A 17336-nucleotide genomic window follows, 5' to 3' on the forward strand; every position below is an offset into this window, starting at 1 on the left:
CTTTAAAAGCTTATCACCATGATATCTTCTGTGATATGAATCCCATGTGACCAAGATGCAGTGTCTGTCACAACCACCTTATCCCACTGGTGATGACAGGGCTGGGGCAAGTTCTCATCGTGTGATTAAATGTGCAGCACAATCCGATCACATTGTCCACTTCACATATGCATGCCAGAAACATGGTGGCTGACTGCATTTTGGTCACCTGATGCTCTGCACCAGTTGTGTGATGGATGCGTGTCCAGCTGTGTGGTGGGCAAAGGGCCATGGTGTTCTGGTGAAAGAGACAAAAGGGAGCAGGCTGCCATGACAATTCTGCCAGCATGAAACTCATTTTTTTAACAGATGAGCCTCCCTTGAGAAGGAAGGAAAGAATGCAGGTGGCAGAAATGTCATGGTTAAGCCTGTCCAACCAAAGTTGGGCGCTTCTTTCAGAGGCTGTTTCGGACAATGTGATTCCAAGCTGAAATCACAACGGTACAGTTAAAGAGCAGACAGTATTGTAGGCCAGATCTAATTTTGTCATGTTTTCTGAAGTGTTTGCATTTCAGTGAAGAGAACAGATTGTGCACATGTTGTAATGTGGCATAATCTATTTTCTCTATGAGATTACTGGCTTTTAACAGCATAAACTTCATGTATGTTCTTTTTTTTCTTTAATGGTTCCCAAAGCAATGCCATAAGTCTCAGGTAAAGTGGATCAAACCAGTGTCTGTGGTTTTGAACAGCCCTTGTGTATATTTTCTTTGAGCACTTGACTGTATTTTTTTTTTTTACCTGCAGCAGAGGAGAGCCACCACCATCTCCCCACATACAGTGTTTTGGTGTATACACTGCACTTTTGGCATGACAGCAATGATAGCACAGATTGTAAAATCTGCATGTTAACTTCAGGGAACCAGAAAGGAGCAGTCTTAGCAATGAGATTCTTTAATATCTGAACTGTAGGAAATTATTGCTTTTAACTTCATTTTCACTTCTAGAGTGGTTGTTACTATACTCTGTATTGTTGTTAAGCAGTACATTGTATAGAATATTGAAATAAGCTTCACGAAATGTAGATTTCCTTCCTTTGCAGTGCACTTTTGAATTCATCTTTGTGGGATGAAAACAAATCTAACTTTTAGTGAGGAGTCTTAAAATTGGCATATGCATTACAAACATGCAGTTGAGTCTTTTCCACATTATAGAGCCTTTGTTTACATCGTTATTGACATCTGTTGTGTAGGTGTCAATAACTGAGCATTGCCCCAGAAATACTGGAGAATGTGCAGTAAAAATCCCCACTGTTTATAATGATGAGTTTGGAATAATATTTGTCTGTCTTCATTGGGTTTTTTTGGAAAGTACAATCATAAAATCAAATTAGGAACTAATTTTCACATTTTCTCTTCTTCTAGCTCATGATCGATACCCCTACCAGTCCTATTACCAGTGGATTGCCGTTATTCTTTGTCATAACTGTGACAGCCATAAAACAGGTAAAGGGGAAAAATTGTGTTGCCTGAAGTCTTTCTGAGGTTAAGGTACTTTAAAAATTCTGACCAAGGTAATGTTTAGACACTAAAAATAAAAAAAAGAAAAAAAGAACCAGTGTCATTTTTGGAAAGAATTTGTGTATTTAATGTTCTTTCTTAGACACTTGAACTTGGATGTTTTTCTTAGGTGTCAAGTGCCCGGTGACTCACTGCAGCATCCTTAAATGGACAGTGAATGACTGTCACACAGCATTTTTGTCTAAACTTCGCATGTCACTTTTTATAAGACCTGTTCTGAAAGTGCCTTGCTTATTGCTTTGGCACACCTCACTGCATATTAAAAGCAATCTTCCTACATAACACACTGGGAAAGGAGCTTGGAGTAGATGATGCAATGGTGCCATGCTTGTCAGTAGTTAAAAGGCAAATTTTGCCTTGAGTGTGTTTCATGGTGTAAAATATACATCAACTGTAACGCTATGCCAGGTAAAAGACCCAATTCAGAAAGCTTTGGGGGGTCAGGCGGGGTCATATAAAAGATTTTTGAGTGTGTGGGTTTTGTTTTTTTTTTTTTTTAATTTGTAATGAGAGAAAAAAAATCTTTTGAGTATTAGTACGAATTTTGTTCAAGGACTGTCCCAGACCCTGCTGAGACTTAGAGGCAGTGGGAGGCTGGTGTGAAAAGCATCTCCTCCTGTTTTCCTTAAACCCTTAGAGTGATAGGGGAAAGAAACAACCAGGTAAATAAAGTGGTGGTATGAACGGAAACAATAATTTCTGCAGTGAGGTGATGTTCATGAACTAGCTCCTTGAAAGTGTTTGAGAGTCCTGGCTGAGGAGAAGATGCATTCATAGCAACTGAAAAGTGAGCAGGAGACATTTATGATGCTACAACTGGATTTCAAGTTGTGTCCTGTGCCAGTAGGACCAAAGCCCACCCTGAATTAGGCCAAAAGTAAAAATAGCTTTAGATTTCAATCAGATAGTATGTGGGGCAAGGGGGATCTTAATGCTGCAGGAGTCTTGGAATTAGTTTCATCTTCTCACTGTGCCATTTGTATATGCAGAGTGCTCTGTGGTTATCATCACCCCAAAAAAGCATGTTTAAGAGCTATAGTCATATGTTGGCAATGGAAATCATCCCCTAAAGCTCTGTGAACTGAAAGAGATCATGCAAGTTATTACAAACATTAGATTTTTTTTCAGAAAGAAGTTGGACTTGTGTATAACTAAAAATAGTCCAAAGCCATCTGTCACATTGTTTCCTGATGTCCAGTCTTATATTGGCAAATTTAAATATTTCACAATCGGCTACAAAGAATAGAGATTCTGGCTGTCCTTCTAGAAGATTCAAGTCATACTTGACTTGTAGAGCATTAAGAATTTTTCTGACTGTCTGTCTCTGTCTTCAAGGGCCTATTGGAAACCATCTAAGCTGATATAATGGATTCTTGTTTTTATCCTGACCCACTGCAACAGTAGTTACAAGCTTCTATCTTGGAAAGATAATTCAGCATGCTATTTCCAACAGGCTGCAGTTGGACAGACCTTTAAACGACAGGGAAGAAAGATAAATCTTCTGTTAGAGCACAGAAGGAAAATACCAAGTGTGATCTGAAAACATTTCCCATATTCTCTCAAACCAGAAGTGGAATAGGAAGAAGCCTTCAGGTGGAGAAGAAACCCTGTCTGAAAGCATCAAGGCACTAGTTCTGTACAAAGTTGCAGCAGGGTAAACATTGAACTGTAGCTTAGTAGACCATTGAAAGTTTAGAAGAGGAAAATAAAAGCATTAACCCTATCCAAGTTTGAGAAGCTTAGCAGGGGGCAAAAAAACTTTTCCCTGTTTCCAGAAGGCTAGTTAGCATGATGCACCTAGAAAACCTCAAAACTCAGCCTTACTTTAATCTCAGGCAAGGAGTGGGACTTTTTCTTATCAGAAGCATGATGGTGCCTAGGTCAGAAGAAGGACACATGGAACTGCAAAATGATGCAACTTTTGCTATGTCATTTTGTCAAACCTGTTAGCCACAGATCTTACCATCTCATACCTCTGAGGATGGGTATGCGGTCCTTAGAGGAGTCCAAAATTTTCTTGTTGCCTTAAATAAAAAAAGATTTTTTTCTTTTTTATTTCCCAGGGAAACTTAGGGAATTTAGTCCTTTATGACTAGGTTCATAGGTATTTGGCAAGCAGGTTGATTGGACACATGAATGTTTACCTCGTGGTTGAGTGAATTAGAAGTAACTACTTCGTAGGTTTTTATTAAATATAGAAATAAACGGGGTATGCAAACCCTGCTAGTATAGCATGCAGGCCTGTTTTAATTTTGTCCTTATCTCATGTATATTGATGCTGTTATTTTAGCAGGAATTGAGAATATAATTAGGGAATTTTTATCTGTATTTTCTGTTCATGAGATTAAGCAACACGGTGTTCCTATCACATCTTTTTTTGTAACAGTATTCTTGCAATATTTGCAAGTGAGGATAAAGAACTCTCTCTCAAAAATGCCGCAGTGGGTAAATTTTTTTGTTTTAAACAGACCAGAGTAACTTGGCTCTAAGAATTCCCTGTTGTGAAGTGTCACCCTTATGTTGTAGGGAATAGGCATCAGATGGAGAAAGCGCTGAAATCTGTACTTTCTGAAGAAGGTAAACTTCAGTTCTTTGCCAAGTGCCCATATTGCTCAGCTGTTCAGATTTATGAGACAAATACCCCAAGGTTACTGGATTTTAGCTAAATCCTTTTTTTCTTCTGTCAGTCACCTTTAACAAGGAGCTGTAGGTACAGATTCTTGATGCTTTCTCATACTGATCAGAAGATGCCCTTATAGGCTGTTATGTAGGGGTTTTAGTGATTTTTTTTTTTTAACTGATTTTCCAGTATCTTTCTATGTGGCTGCTATTACTACACATCTTTTAAGTATTTATTTTTAAGCATTTGCCCCCCCCAGTGGTAATGCTACTTGTGCTAGTAACAGTGTTGGTACATGGAGGTAGTATTCAAGTGAAGAACTGCAAAAGGATGCTTTAGGGTAAAATTCATCACATCTTTGTGGTTCTTTAGGTTGCCATGTAACTTTCTTCCAAACCCTGGTCAAGACTCAGAATGCATCCGGTACCGTTTGTATTATGACATTCACATCCAATGTCTGTAGTATTCTAGGATGAGTTGGGATTATGCCTACTGTTTAAAAGGTCCCCTTCTTCCGTCTGCAAACTTGCAAGAAAGTGATCTTCATTCTCTTTCACACTTTTGTGCATACAGAAAGCATTTTAGAAAATGTGTCTGTTACTGCAAATCAGAAGTAGAAGTCTTGCCAGGGTATAAGAGATGGCACAAGAATTTTGATCCGTTGAATGATCAGTGTAACATGCATTGTTTTGCCACAAACTTGGGAGTGCTAAGAAATCGTAAAGGTAGTCATGTAGTCCTTAGTGTATGACTGTTTATGGTAGCACTGAAGAATCATTTGGTTCTGTGTGGTAAAGTAAGTTTATGGATCAGCTGATAGAAAATGTCTTTTCTCTGCTAAATAAATTTTTTTCAATATTTGTCAGTTGCTTAATGTAGTGTATTACAGCAAGAGACTGTAGATCTTCAAAGAGACTTTTTTCTTTTTAACTGCTAATAGGTATTAGAGGAAATCACATTTTTGGTAACTTAGTGATCAAATTTGTATGATGAAAAAGAATTTGTGGCAACCTTTCTCTTGTGTTCACATTCTGAATTTTTGCCTAGCTGAGAGCTTGCATGCTCTCCCTATAAGCCTGCTTTCATCATTTTGAGTTGAATGTATAATGCACATGCATTACACTCTTGCTCATTTATCTTGACTAGATTAATGAGCAAGTGGCAAAATATGCAGACACTTAGAAATACTTGCTTAACTTCTTATATGTAAGCACTGTTCTAATTTTCAGAAAGATACATAACAGCTGAAGTGCCTGTATAGACTGATTAATTTCTTCTGCTCAGTGAAGGGATTTTCTAAGCAACAGCTAGGCTTGGAGATAATAGATCATGATATTGGTGATCGTGCTATGAGATTAAATAAGCAATGTATTAATAGTATGTGCAAAGGAAAAATACAACTGGATTCACACTTAGGAATGTTTGCACATGAGTGTGGTTGGGATAAAGGGTGCTCAAAGAGGTGTTAAATAGCTGATAAAGAAAAACTGCTTAATTTAACTATTAAAAGTTCACTTACTCTGAAATGTTGTATTAGGACTCTGGAAGAACTAAAACTTTCTCTGTCATCTTCACTTGCTATACAGAGCCGATGTACGAACATATAATACAAAATTAAGAAAGCTGAAGAGTTCATATATAGGCAATGGCAGTAACTATAATAAGCTCTCTGAAAACAGTGTGACACTGTGTGTGACATGAGAGAGTAATTTAAGTCTGTTACTTCTCAAAAAAGAAAAAAAAATCTATACGAGAGACTGGGAATAGCTTTTCCCTGTTTTGGGGTATATTAATCTGTATAGATCTCAGATTGCATGAGTGCTTGTTCATCTTGTCCCCAGAAAATTTCAGCTTGTTTGTTTTAACAGAATGTGGGATTGTAAATTCCTTCACTGCTTTTGCTACTTTATTTGCCCTTGCTTGTTTATATAAAATGAGTAGAAACTAAGAGGTTTCCCAGATTCATGAGTAATAGCTGTAGTTGCTTGAAACATAAATTTTTGTGTTTTCTACAGGGTTATGAAGACTGGCTACGACATAAAGCAGACAATGAAGTAAACGGTGCTCCAGTTTATGTTGTTAGAAGCGGTGGTCTTGTAAAAACTAGATCTAAAAATATTCGGGTATGTGCCTAAAGACAAATTGAAAACTGTTTCTATTGCATAGCTAAAGGGGGGGGGGAGCTAAAGCTCTTAATTATTTAATCACTGAGCATTGTGGCCTGGTTCATAATGATTCAGTAACAATGCTGAAAGGAATTTTTCACTTGTAAAGCTCTATCTATACCTTCTTATTTGTGTTTGCTTCTTTAGGTGGGTGACATTGTCAGAGTAGCCAAAGATGAGACATTCCCTGTTGATCTGGTGCTTCTGTCATCTGATCGAGTGGACGGTTCGTGTCATGTTACTACTGCAAGTTTGGATGGAGAGACCAATCTTAAGGTCTGGGTTACTGCTATGAAATATAACTTAGTTGATTTGTGATCTAATTTTTATTTCAGCCTGTTGGATCCCCCCTCCGCTGTCCCATTCCCCCCCCACCCCCCAATATTTCTAAATCATGAAGTTAATGGACACTGTTTTACAGACACATGTTGCGGTCCCAGAAACAGCAGTGTTACAGTCAGTTGCCAACCTGGACAAACTTGTCGCTGTTATAGAATGTCAGCAGCCAGAAGCAGACCTATACAGGTATCACTTTATTAGTAAACATTTAAAAATAAAATCAGAATTAAGTGTTTAATGCTAGGAATGATATGGATCTTGCTGGGGTTAAAGCTACTTCAGAGATTTGCTTTAATTTCCAGTTTTAATAATGAGCATAAGTATTTATACATATGTATATACTCAACGTTGCAAAGAAGTTAAATTTGAGTATTTCGGTAGTAATTCAGAAATTGTAGCATATGTACATTTCATATTTTAATGTTGGCACAAATGTACATTCCTTTTCTCACCGTAATTAAAAAAAAAAAATGACCAGCAAGTTTGAGCAGGGTGGAAAAAAAGACATGTATATGGTTCTCCAGGAGATTTCAGTCTTGTGTAGTATTCTCACTTTTTTGGAATTAAGTATAAGAAATTGTTGTAGGCTTGCATTAATTTCATGGATATGTGTTAGTCAGGTTTACTTCTTTGGCCTATCGTCTAGAAAAGGTTTGAACGCTGTTCGCCGGAACAAAAACTTCGATAATTAACAGTAGCACCTCAGTATGCTCAACTTCAGCTTTTAACATCAGCAAGCAATCCAGCAGACCCTGTAAAATGAAATTATGTGGAATAAAAGTTATATTCGTATCCAGGTGGCTGTATCATGATTAATAACATTTTAATATTATGCTACTTCTGAATTGTATAATGGAAAATAGTAGCTATGGAGTAAGTTTTTAAAATCCAGCCTGTATCACAGCAGTTCTTTCTAAGTAAGCTTTGGGAATCTTCGAGGAATATTAGATTCTTAAAAAATAAAGTATTTGCTGAAGCAGATGCTCAAATATTTGATCCTTAGCTCAATTTGTAGAGAACATCAAGTTAATAAGGTCTAACTGCTACAGAAGTTTACAGCTATGTGCTCATTCATAGTTGAGCTATAATTAATTATGCAAAATATGACAGTTACAGACTTCAAAAACAGAGTAAATTGGCTTTCTTAAATGTGAAATTACTATTTCTAGTGGATAGTATGGTAACTGATGTATATTTGAGGAATTACTTCTTACTGGCACATCAAGAAATTGCCTGATCTATTTTAACTAAATTAGAAATATACTTTTTGTGGTTTTATTAATGAAACCTAGGAGGCTTTTTCAAATAGCTGTTTTTTTAAAGGCTGAATGTTTCAGTTTTTAAATAACTCTTGTACAATTTGCCAGTGTTGTCATGTTGTTTTTATTAATATTGCAAACAATAAATTAAAATTGATTATTTTATATTCATGTACTGTTAATGGCGTTTTTGTAAATATAATGGGTTGGGGTTTTGTTTTTGTTTTGTTTTTTACACTTTGGAGTCTTTATGTAGATATTTCTGACACAACCCTCTTTCATAGATTTGTTGGAAGAATAACTATAAGTCAGCAAATTGAGGAAATTGTACGGTAAGTAAAATTGTACAGGCTAATGTAGTGTTTAGAGCTAATGGAAGTGGTTAAACCCTGACCATCACAGAAGAGAGTTACTGTTAAATAAAAAAAAAAAAAAAAAAAAAAAAAGCAGGGGGACGGATTTTTATTAGAATTATCATTTGCCACTGTCACTTCAGCTAGAACCAAGGAACAATTTGTGGAAGTTCATTTACTACCCAGTTTTTCAGATGTAATGAATAGTTCTGGAAAGTTTGACCGTTTCCAGATGGAACGATCATTTTAGGTACTGGTAAAGAGCTGGTAACTCTGTTGCTGTTTGTTAGTTAAACATTTATTGAACTTAAACATTTTCCAATAGCAGACTATGCAGACCCCTGTGATCTGCTTATCCAAGGCAGCGAGCAGGTGTTTTTGATGTCGAAGTTGGTAGAAGTTACTGGTTTGCTTTAACAACACCTCTGCTACAAATTTGTAATTTTAATATACATCTCAAACTACCATACTACCTGGACTGTAATGGTAAATGCTTACACCTGTGCTAGTCAGTTCATAATTTTGTGCACAGTTGTGTGCACACAATCATGTACTCACAAACTCTTCCCTGTGCAATTGTAGCAAGTAGAATAATCATTTAAAACACGGGAAATTACAAAAACAAGTTGAAGACGCGAAGGCATTTTCAGAGCTACACGTGGACTTCCTCCAGAGATTGCCAGTCAATTTAAATTAGCAAGAAGTGGACCGATTTTCAGGAATATTTAGCATGCAAACTATTGTTTTCTGCTGAAAATTACTGGTAATCACATTTTAAAGACAGGCAGCTAAGTTTTTTAAAAATTTCAAGTGCTGTGTTATGGTGGCTGAGTGTATCACAGAAAAAGATTAATCCATTAGGATTCTTTTGCTCTTTAGATGTCTAAAATGTTATCTTTTACACATTCTATCTTTTTCAGTAAAACTTCTACCTGAATCAATATTAAAGCAGTATTATTTTTTATGTGATATGTCTATAATATAAAGCCTTCAATCTGAAGAGCAAAAAAACTTCTGTAGGCTAATAAATTAAATCAATGAGCCCCTTAGGAGGCTGGTAAACATTCTGTCACTTTTAAGTGGGAATAAAATGAAGCTCGAGTGAATAAATGATTTGCCTGTGGTTTTGCATGAAATCTGGGAATGTGGAATCCAAACCACTTGGCCCCAAGTCCTGTGCCCTAACCACACACACACAAAAAGGAGGGGGGATCCCCCCCCCACCAAACACCCAGCTATTTTCTAAGGTCACTTTATTTGCTACTTAGCTTAGAGCTCTTCAGATGTCATTACTGCCGAGTTGACAGGTTCTGCTTTGAGATAATGTTTCAAATAATTTTGTTGACAACATATAATAGAGCCAGTTTAAAGTGAGTGTGAAAAAATAATCAGAAGTTCTGACTACTGGTGGAGCTTTATCTTCTGACTGCCAGAGATAAACTCATTTAATCTGTATTGCACTGACTGAAGTTTTGTATTTTGAGTTTCTCAAACTGGTTTTACGGACTGCAAAACCATTTGAATCCAGAAATATGCATAAGGTCTCTTTTTTATAAGGCATGTTTGTGTGGCTTCAAACCAACTATGCTGGCAGTTTCCAAAGATGATACAGCCACTGGAGTAGAGCATACGGCTCTAATGTTATATGAACCTTGCTTGTAACGGTAGCTTTGTTTTGACAGCACTGTTTGCAGTTAACTTAGCTGATGAAATTATTGTATTATTGTGGTGCGATAGGTGTGAGGAAAAATATCTTGCAAAATGTTAGTGTTTTTCATGAGAAAGCAGAACTTGTACTGTTGTATTGTCTGTCCATCTAGTTTTCTGTCTTTGTTCCTCAAGTATGAATAACTTTTGAACCTGCTAGATGGTTTCAGTTGGACAGAGGAGTGGAAATAAAATAGGCAGACCTAAAATAGTGCTCCTGTTGCAATGTGAGCTTGACAGTTATTTTCTGCTGGCTTTTCAAGTAACTCGTAGATCTTTTTGAACCAGCCATTTGGTACCTTTAGCTCAATTGCTAATTGAGGAGTATTGAGAGCAGTGGTAGAGTATTACAGTGACCAAAGGAAGCGTTAAAGGGAGCTGAGAGCTCTGTGGAGTTTGGGAGGGGGTGAGGTGGGGAGAAGGGGAGACAGGATTGAAGGAAATCAAAGTGGAGCTAAAGAGGGTGGGGGTGGAGTTGCTGCGGTGGGAATTCGTGGGGAACATAGGACCTCAGTGCATAGGAAACTAGACTTCATTAGTGCCACAAAATATGGAACAACTTGTTTTTAAATGCTCATATATCTATTTCTTTTTAGACCTCTTGGGCCTGAAAGTCTCTTACTTCGTGGAGCAAGATTAAAAAACACTAAAGAAATATTTGGTTTGTAGACATCTAAATACTTGGAGCATTCTCTTCTTAAAACATGTTAATGAACTGTGGTTTAATTCTACTTGCACTGAAGAAATCTTAATAATTCTGCTGATGGTTACCTGAGGGGTTATGACTATAGATGAAAGTATGATATTATGCCGAAGAATGTCTGTGGATAAAAAGTTTCAGCTCCACTATGTGAAAATATTTGAAGTGGTGCGATAAAGGAGTAACTTAACTTCAGTGGATAAATGACTGATGTTAGTTATCCGTTGTTTGAGACCTCCTGAGATTTACCATTCTGATTTCCATAAAAAGTACTTTTGGAGAGCAGTACAGTCATAATAATGAAGAGCATCTTAGTAGATGCTAAAATTACTTCTATAGTACTGTTTTGCTGTTGCAGAATATTACTAACACCTACAAAATACTGCCTCACCATTGTATTGAAGTAAACAATATCAGCTCTTGATTTTATCCTATGTCTTGTAAACAAAATTAAAAATTCTACAAGTTGTATATATGCAGAATATAAAGTATAATTCTTTCCCTCCTCCTCCCCTTCTTCCCAGGTGTTGCAGTGTATACAGGTATGGAGACAAAGATGGCATTAAATTACAAGAGTAAATCTCAGAAACGGTCAGCAGTGGAAAAGTATGTTTATTTTATAGTGTCCTTCTTATTTGTAGAATTGTAACTTGGTGTTTCCCCAGTAACTGTAGAGCATTTTTGATCTCATTGTTGAGTTATAGGCAGGGGAAGAGAGAGTGATTGCCTTGTCTTCAGTAGGAAGCCGTGATGGTAAATTTCTTAATTTCCTCTTTTTTTTCTTTTTTTCTTTTCTTTTTTTTCTTTTTTTAATATTCCAGCATTTCTGTGAGTAGTGTACAAAGATGAATACCCAAGCTGAAAAAGGACTAAAACAGGAGAAGTTTATTTGGTTTGGGGAGGCTTGGTTTGTTTTCTTCTGAGACACGAAGATCGTATAATGGAAGGTGGAATGCTGCCTTGAACCAGATGCTTGGTGATGCTTTTCACACCAGTCCCATCCTTTGCTGTTTTCTGCATCCTTTGCTATATCATGAGCACGAGACTGCATCCTGCCCTTAAAGAGGATGGACTCAACTGAAGTCTTACTCACTTAAAATTTCTTTGTTTTTAATCTTAGCATTTGCTATAATGAAACATAGTTTTGTTTCACAAATTCTAGAGGATATATAGTCTATGCAGATATGTTTTGTAATGCATCTTGCTGCTTACACAAGTCGCAGGTTCTGTTTTAAAAATCTTTCTTTGCTGTAGTTCCATCATATATTTGTTACTATAACACGGATTTGTATGTTGAACTCAATTATTTTGAATTGGAAAAACAGTTCTAATACATTGCCTTTATTCAAATTACAAGAAATCCGACTTTAGCCTCATGACACTTTTCTTTTGCAATCATGGAGTTGATTATTTTTCTATAACTAGATACAAACAAATCTGTAGGATGCACAGGAAAGTCAAAGCAAGGGGTGAAAAGATGATCTGGCTGGCATTACAGAATATCGAAAAGTTTGGAAGGTCATCCTGGTATAGGATGGCCTGGATTAAATAAGTGGATGGACAGAGAAGTGCTCTTATAACTGAGGAAAAGGTGCAGCCTTGGATTTCTAACTGGTCTTCTGTAATGCCCTTGCAACCTCACTTGATACTTGGAATGTCTGGAAGACGCGTAAGTCAGTCACCAAAATCTTGAACAAGATGTGGCACAAGTCAACTGTTGGGGTAGTCTTCCACCTTAATCTAGTCTTCATATTTCTACATGTAGAGTGTATTTTAGTCAGATGTAGGATTTCTTTTCACTCATGTTGTTTGTTTATCATATAAAACTTCAAATACACGTGAAATGCAGGTTGCATTTAAAAAAAGTTGTCTCATAAAGTTTTGATCAGTTTATATTTTAAGTGTCTCAACAGATTGATTAAAACAAACTGAAACAGCACTTTTTGCCGCTTCCTAGGTCTATGAATTCCTTCTTGATTATTTATCTAATAATCCTCCTCTTTGAAGCCATTCTGAGTACTATTTTAAAATATGCATGGCAAGCTGAAGAAAAATGGGATGAGCCTTGGTATAATGAAAAAACGGAGCATGAAAGAAACAGCAGTAAGGTAATGTAGTTCTACCCAGTTGCATATCTGAGGAATCTTCAACCACCAGATATTAAATGTGGTCTTTATAATGTCTCCATGCCTGGATATAGCTGAAACAACCGTGTGATCCACTTGCAAATCTGTTTGCCGTTAGCTCAGGGTTTTTTAAAGAGTTTTATTCATACATATCTTGAGCTGGTGTAGAAAAATATTAGCTCTGTTAATGCTTGGACTTTTTCTTCTTTTATGAAAAGCCCAGGATTTTGAAAATCTTGGGTGTGTTTTGTTTTTTGTTTTTTTTTTTTTGGTCAGGGCATATTTCTGAGGTTGTGTTCTGCTTATAGTTGTTGTTCATTTAGGTGTCTGTGTCATTGCTTAAATGAAGATGCTGAGATTGTTCAGACAATTTTTTTGAGGCTGTAATTTTACTCAGGCTCCTCCTTGCCACCTCACTTTTCTGTAGAGATTGGAAGGATTCTTTGAAATGTTCTTAGGAGTCTGCAGTTCTCAGAAGTATATCTTATTTTTGTTAAATGTATTCATTCTGTATTTTTCTGTATTCTTTTAATTTTAAACTTCTGATTTCTGTATGAGTGTACCTTCTTCCAAAGCAGTTCAGTAGCTGAATGAAGCTAATGCTAAGAGGTAGAGGGGGATTTCTCAAAGCACAAGAGTTAGACATCCAATGTCCACATGTCAGACTTCGCACACCTCTGTACCTCCCACGAGTTGAGGGTTGAATGTGCTTGCTGGCTGCCATGGATGCTAAAAGTTCAAATTCCAAGTTAGGAGAGCTCTTTCTTTCTTCATGAGCAGAGTGAAACTTGCTGTTGGTACATAGTGATTCAGAAAGGAGAACACAGAAGTGATTGGAGAATTTCTTTGATTCAAGGACAGTTGAGTTTTTTTAATAACATAAAACTTTCACTTTTTATTTTTTATTTTAAATTATTATTAATTCAGATTATCAATACAGTTATCAAAAACTCTTCAGTGTACTTAAAGATAATCTATCTAAAAGTGTCACTGTTGAATAGTACCAAACGAACTGCATAGTTTTCAAATTGTTTAGTGACTCTCTCCTTTAGTACCTGCACATATTTAAAACATTTTCAACTGCTTGAAGTGGTCAGTCAAGTAAATGCTTGCTTTCTTTTAATTTAAAGTAGTTGTTATCAAAGTTAGAATAACATGTTGAGCCTTTTCAGTTCAGAAAACAAACAGCATAAGCATTTACTCAGTCATTCCATCCTCTTGTTTTTCAAGAGCATATAGAACCTTTTAAGTTTCTGCAATATCACTTCTATTTTGTCCCCTCTGGTCTTTGTTTTTCTCTCTGCCTTGTTTATTATATTCTTCCTTCCACAATCTGCTTTGCATTTCTCAATATGCTGCCTGCACTTGATATGCTTTCTCTGTTCATCCTTCCTGTATCTTCCAGATTACTGCTTAATATACAGTTCTTGAAAAAGCTAGCTAACTTTAGTCATTGTCACTTCTCAGTATATCTTCTCTTTCTTGAATTACTGCCATCAGTCTTCATCTGTCTTGTCTGTTTCAATTTTGAAGATCTCTTAAGGCACAGAACTTTGAGTTTTTTGTAAGACACCTTAATGGTACTGATTTTTATTAAGTAATTATAACAACACTCCCTAATCAGGAGGAACGGATGTTATTTAGCTTAGCAATCCATTGACTACTTTATATTCCACTTCCTCGAAATGTTTTCCTACACCAGTATCTGGTGGAGTTGAAAGGTATGTCCCAGTTTTTCTTGTCTCGGATCTCCTTTGTTCAGTGTTAACGTGTTGGTAGTTTTCCCAAAGTGCAACTTAAATACTGAGTTTGTTGGGCAAATTAAAAAGAGGGCCTTTCAAAGAGCCTTTAAGATTTCATTTCAGAGTTTAAAATTTTCATACCTAATAAAGAGAAATTTCTATCATTGTGTTACATAGCTATTTACCTAAATGTTTATGTAAACATCCGGGGCAGTGGTTTGAAGAGGCGTAAAGGAAGTCTGTGCCATTGAAATCTACACAGTCGCTTTCCGTCCGTTAGCGTGGGTCACTCGCTTCACTGGGCAGTGTCAATAGACAGGAACCCTCTTGTCCGTGTGCTGTCCTAAACTATTTTTAATACCAGCAGAGAATACTGCAGATTCATCTGTGTATGGAACATCAGTTGTTTGGTATTGCCTTCACGATTTATGTTTCCTTAGAAAAGCCTACGAATGACACTGTTTGATGGAACATGCAACGTGTTTGTTCAGTCCCAGATCCTTCAAGAGAGTTTCTGGGTTACAGAATCACCAGTACAGTTGATACTAATTGGCAGCCTTCCTGACAGACTCGGTAGAGAAGGCAAAAATTAATGAACTTGAGAACTGAAACATCCAGTCGTAGTTTAAGGCAGTCTTTTTGCATCAGTCTGAAGACACATTACTGAGGCAGCCTGGAAATGCCTGCGTTATCACTGTGTGCATTGTCTCCCTTATGTATGCAGGGGACTTCAGTCTCCTCCAGGTCTGTTAATTTGTCATTTTTCATACATACTAAAATATACTTAAGTAACCATGTTTCACCTGATCACTGCAGTAATCTTTACTTTTTTTTTTTTTTCCTCTCATAGATTCTGAGATTTATTTCAGATTTTCTTGCTTTTCTGGTACTTTACAATTTTATCATACCTATTTCACTTTATGTGACTGTTGAGATGCAGAAATTTCTTGGATCTTTTTTTATTGGCTGGGATCTTGACCTCTATCACGAAGAAACAAACCAGAGAGCACAAGTAAATACTTCAGACCTCAATGAGGAGTTGGGACAGGTAGAAAAAAATATATTATCTCTCTCTCCCTCTCTCTCTCTCTTTTTTTTAAACTCCTATTTTACTTTTTTAATCATTATTACAGACTTCTTATTGATTGTGCTTTGATAATTTGATTAATTTGAAAGTAAGGTATAAACATTTTATTTCATAGCAAAAATTAAAATTTTAGGTTCTCTCTCCATTGCACACATTTTTTTGGTCATGTAAGAGTGAGTTGAGATTTCTTTTCTTGTGGAAAGTATGTATAATTCCAAACCTGTTGTTTTTGTTTTATTTTGCAATAGATAGAATACGTGTTTACAGACAAAACCGGTACATTAACTGAAAATGAGATGCAGTTTCGTGAGTGCTCCATTAATGGCATAAAGTACCAAGAGATCAATGGGAAACTAACTCCAGAGGGACTGTCTGAAGATTGTCCAGATGGAAATAGGCATAGTTTGGTAAGTTTTTTTTTTTTTCCCCCCCCTTAGACATCCTAGACAGCAAATACTTTATTTCAAAGAAATAGTCTTTAGGTATTTGCGTTAAAGAATGAGATTTTCTGAGTAGATTGAACCTATTAACTGTTACTGAACAAATGATTTGTATTACATAGGTTGGGAGATGTGATTTTTTTTTTTTTTTTTTAACATGGAGTACTTAGATTTTTAAGTAAAAACAACTTGTTTTATAAAGTATATTCAAAACTGGATTGATATCTAAATGTTACAAATAACGTTTTTGTTTCTTGTAGGTGAAAGAGGAAGAGCTCTTCTTGAAAGCAGTTTGTCTTTGTCATACAGTGCAGATCAATGCAGATCAAACAGATGGTGCTGATGGTCCCTGGCATGCCAGTGGAATAGCATCCCCATTGGAATATTATGCTTCTTCACCCGATGAGAAAGCTTTAGTTGAAGCTGCAAGCCGGTGAGTTATAATGCCAAAATTGTGGAATGTAGAAATTCCTGCTAGGGCAGACAATTTGTTCTAAAAGCAATCTGAAAAACCTCATCAAAAGTTTGTAAAGCCCAGGGCCTGGCAATGACAGCTTACGATGAAAAGATACAAAGAATTAAAAAATACAAAAACCTAGGCGTATTATCAAGTTTTTAAAAATATTTATGGAAATCCTTGTTGAGTTAAACTGGGCAAAACATGTTGCTATTTAAAATACTGTAGAAAGTGGACATTTTTCATTGTTTTCTAGAAATATAGAGCAGTGATGGGGTATCAGGGTCCTATTTGCTTTAGCATTCAATAACATTCAGATGAATAGATGCTATGTCTAAAGTGCCAATCAAATGTCTGTTTTGCTTTTTCTTTTAGTGTTGGAGTAGTCTTCACTGGAACTAGTGGGGACACTATGGAAGTAAAAAGTCTTGGAAAACCAGAAAGGTATTCAATTTTATTCCTTCCTTCTTTTGAAGGACAAAAAACAATAATGGAGATTATAATAACATTCTCTATTTAATCCTCTCTGTTCAAAAAACAGAACAAAACAAAACCAAAAATAACACTTGCCTTTTCCAGAAGTCCCCTGTTTTTCATGATTTTCCTTTGATGTCTTCAAGACAGCTTACATCTTACTCCTTACCAAATGGAATTGAAATGCAAGAATTTTATGTGTGAGTTACTTTGTATAGGTGTGTATTATAACAGTTTACATCTCTGTCCATTCTTCAGAGGTTGACAGTCTGCTGGAGTTGGAAAATTGCATTGTCTATTCAAGCTTT

At 36.3% G+C, this 17336-nt stretch overlaps 1 protein-coding gene across 11 annotated transcripts in view; it reads left to right on the forward strand.

Moving 5' to 3' along the window:
• Positions 1–17336, forward strand: part of ATP11B (ATPase phospholipid transporting 11B (putative)) — a 73075-nt gene that overhangs the window by 17829 nt on the left and 37910 nt on the right. For all 11 annotated transcript variants that reach the window (XR_010390466.1, XR_010390467.1, XR_010390464.1 and 8 more), the window contains exons 4-15: positions 1404–1484; positions 6195–6302; positions 6492–6620; positions 6766–6869; positions 8227–8274; positions 10599–10663; positions 11227–11308; positions 12660–12810; positions 15421–15618; positions 15906–16064; positions 16358–16530; positions 16930–16998. Coding sequence is in view for 7 of the 11 variants with exons in the window: in XM_064516658.1 (XP_064372728.1) it covers positions 1404–1484; positions 6195–6302; positions 6492–6620; positions 6766–6869; positions 8227–8274; positions 10599–10663; positions 11227–11308; positions 12660–12810; positions 15421–15618; positions 15906–16064; positions 16358–16530; positions 16930–16998 (1367 nt within the window). In the remaining 4 variants the exon portion in view is untranslated. The remainder of the gene's footprint in view (positions 1–1403; positions 1485–6194; positions 6303–6491; positions 6621–6765; positions 6870–8226; positions 8275–10598; positions 10664–11226; positions 11309–12659; positions 12811–15420; positions 15619–15905; positions 16065–16357; positions 16531–16929; positions 16999–17336) is intronic.

The sequence above is a fragment of the Dromaius novaehollandiae genome, chromosome 9, assembly GCF_036370855.1.
Source record: "Dromaius novaehollandiae isolate bDroNov1 chromosome 9, bDroNov1.hap1, whole genome shotgun sequence".
NCBI classification, from domain to species: domain Eukaryota; kingdom Metazoa; phylum Chordata; class Aves; order Casuariiformes; family Dromaiidae; genus Dromaius; species Dromaius novaehollandiae.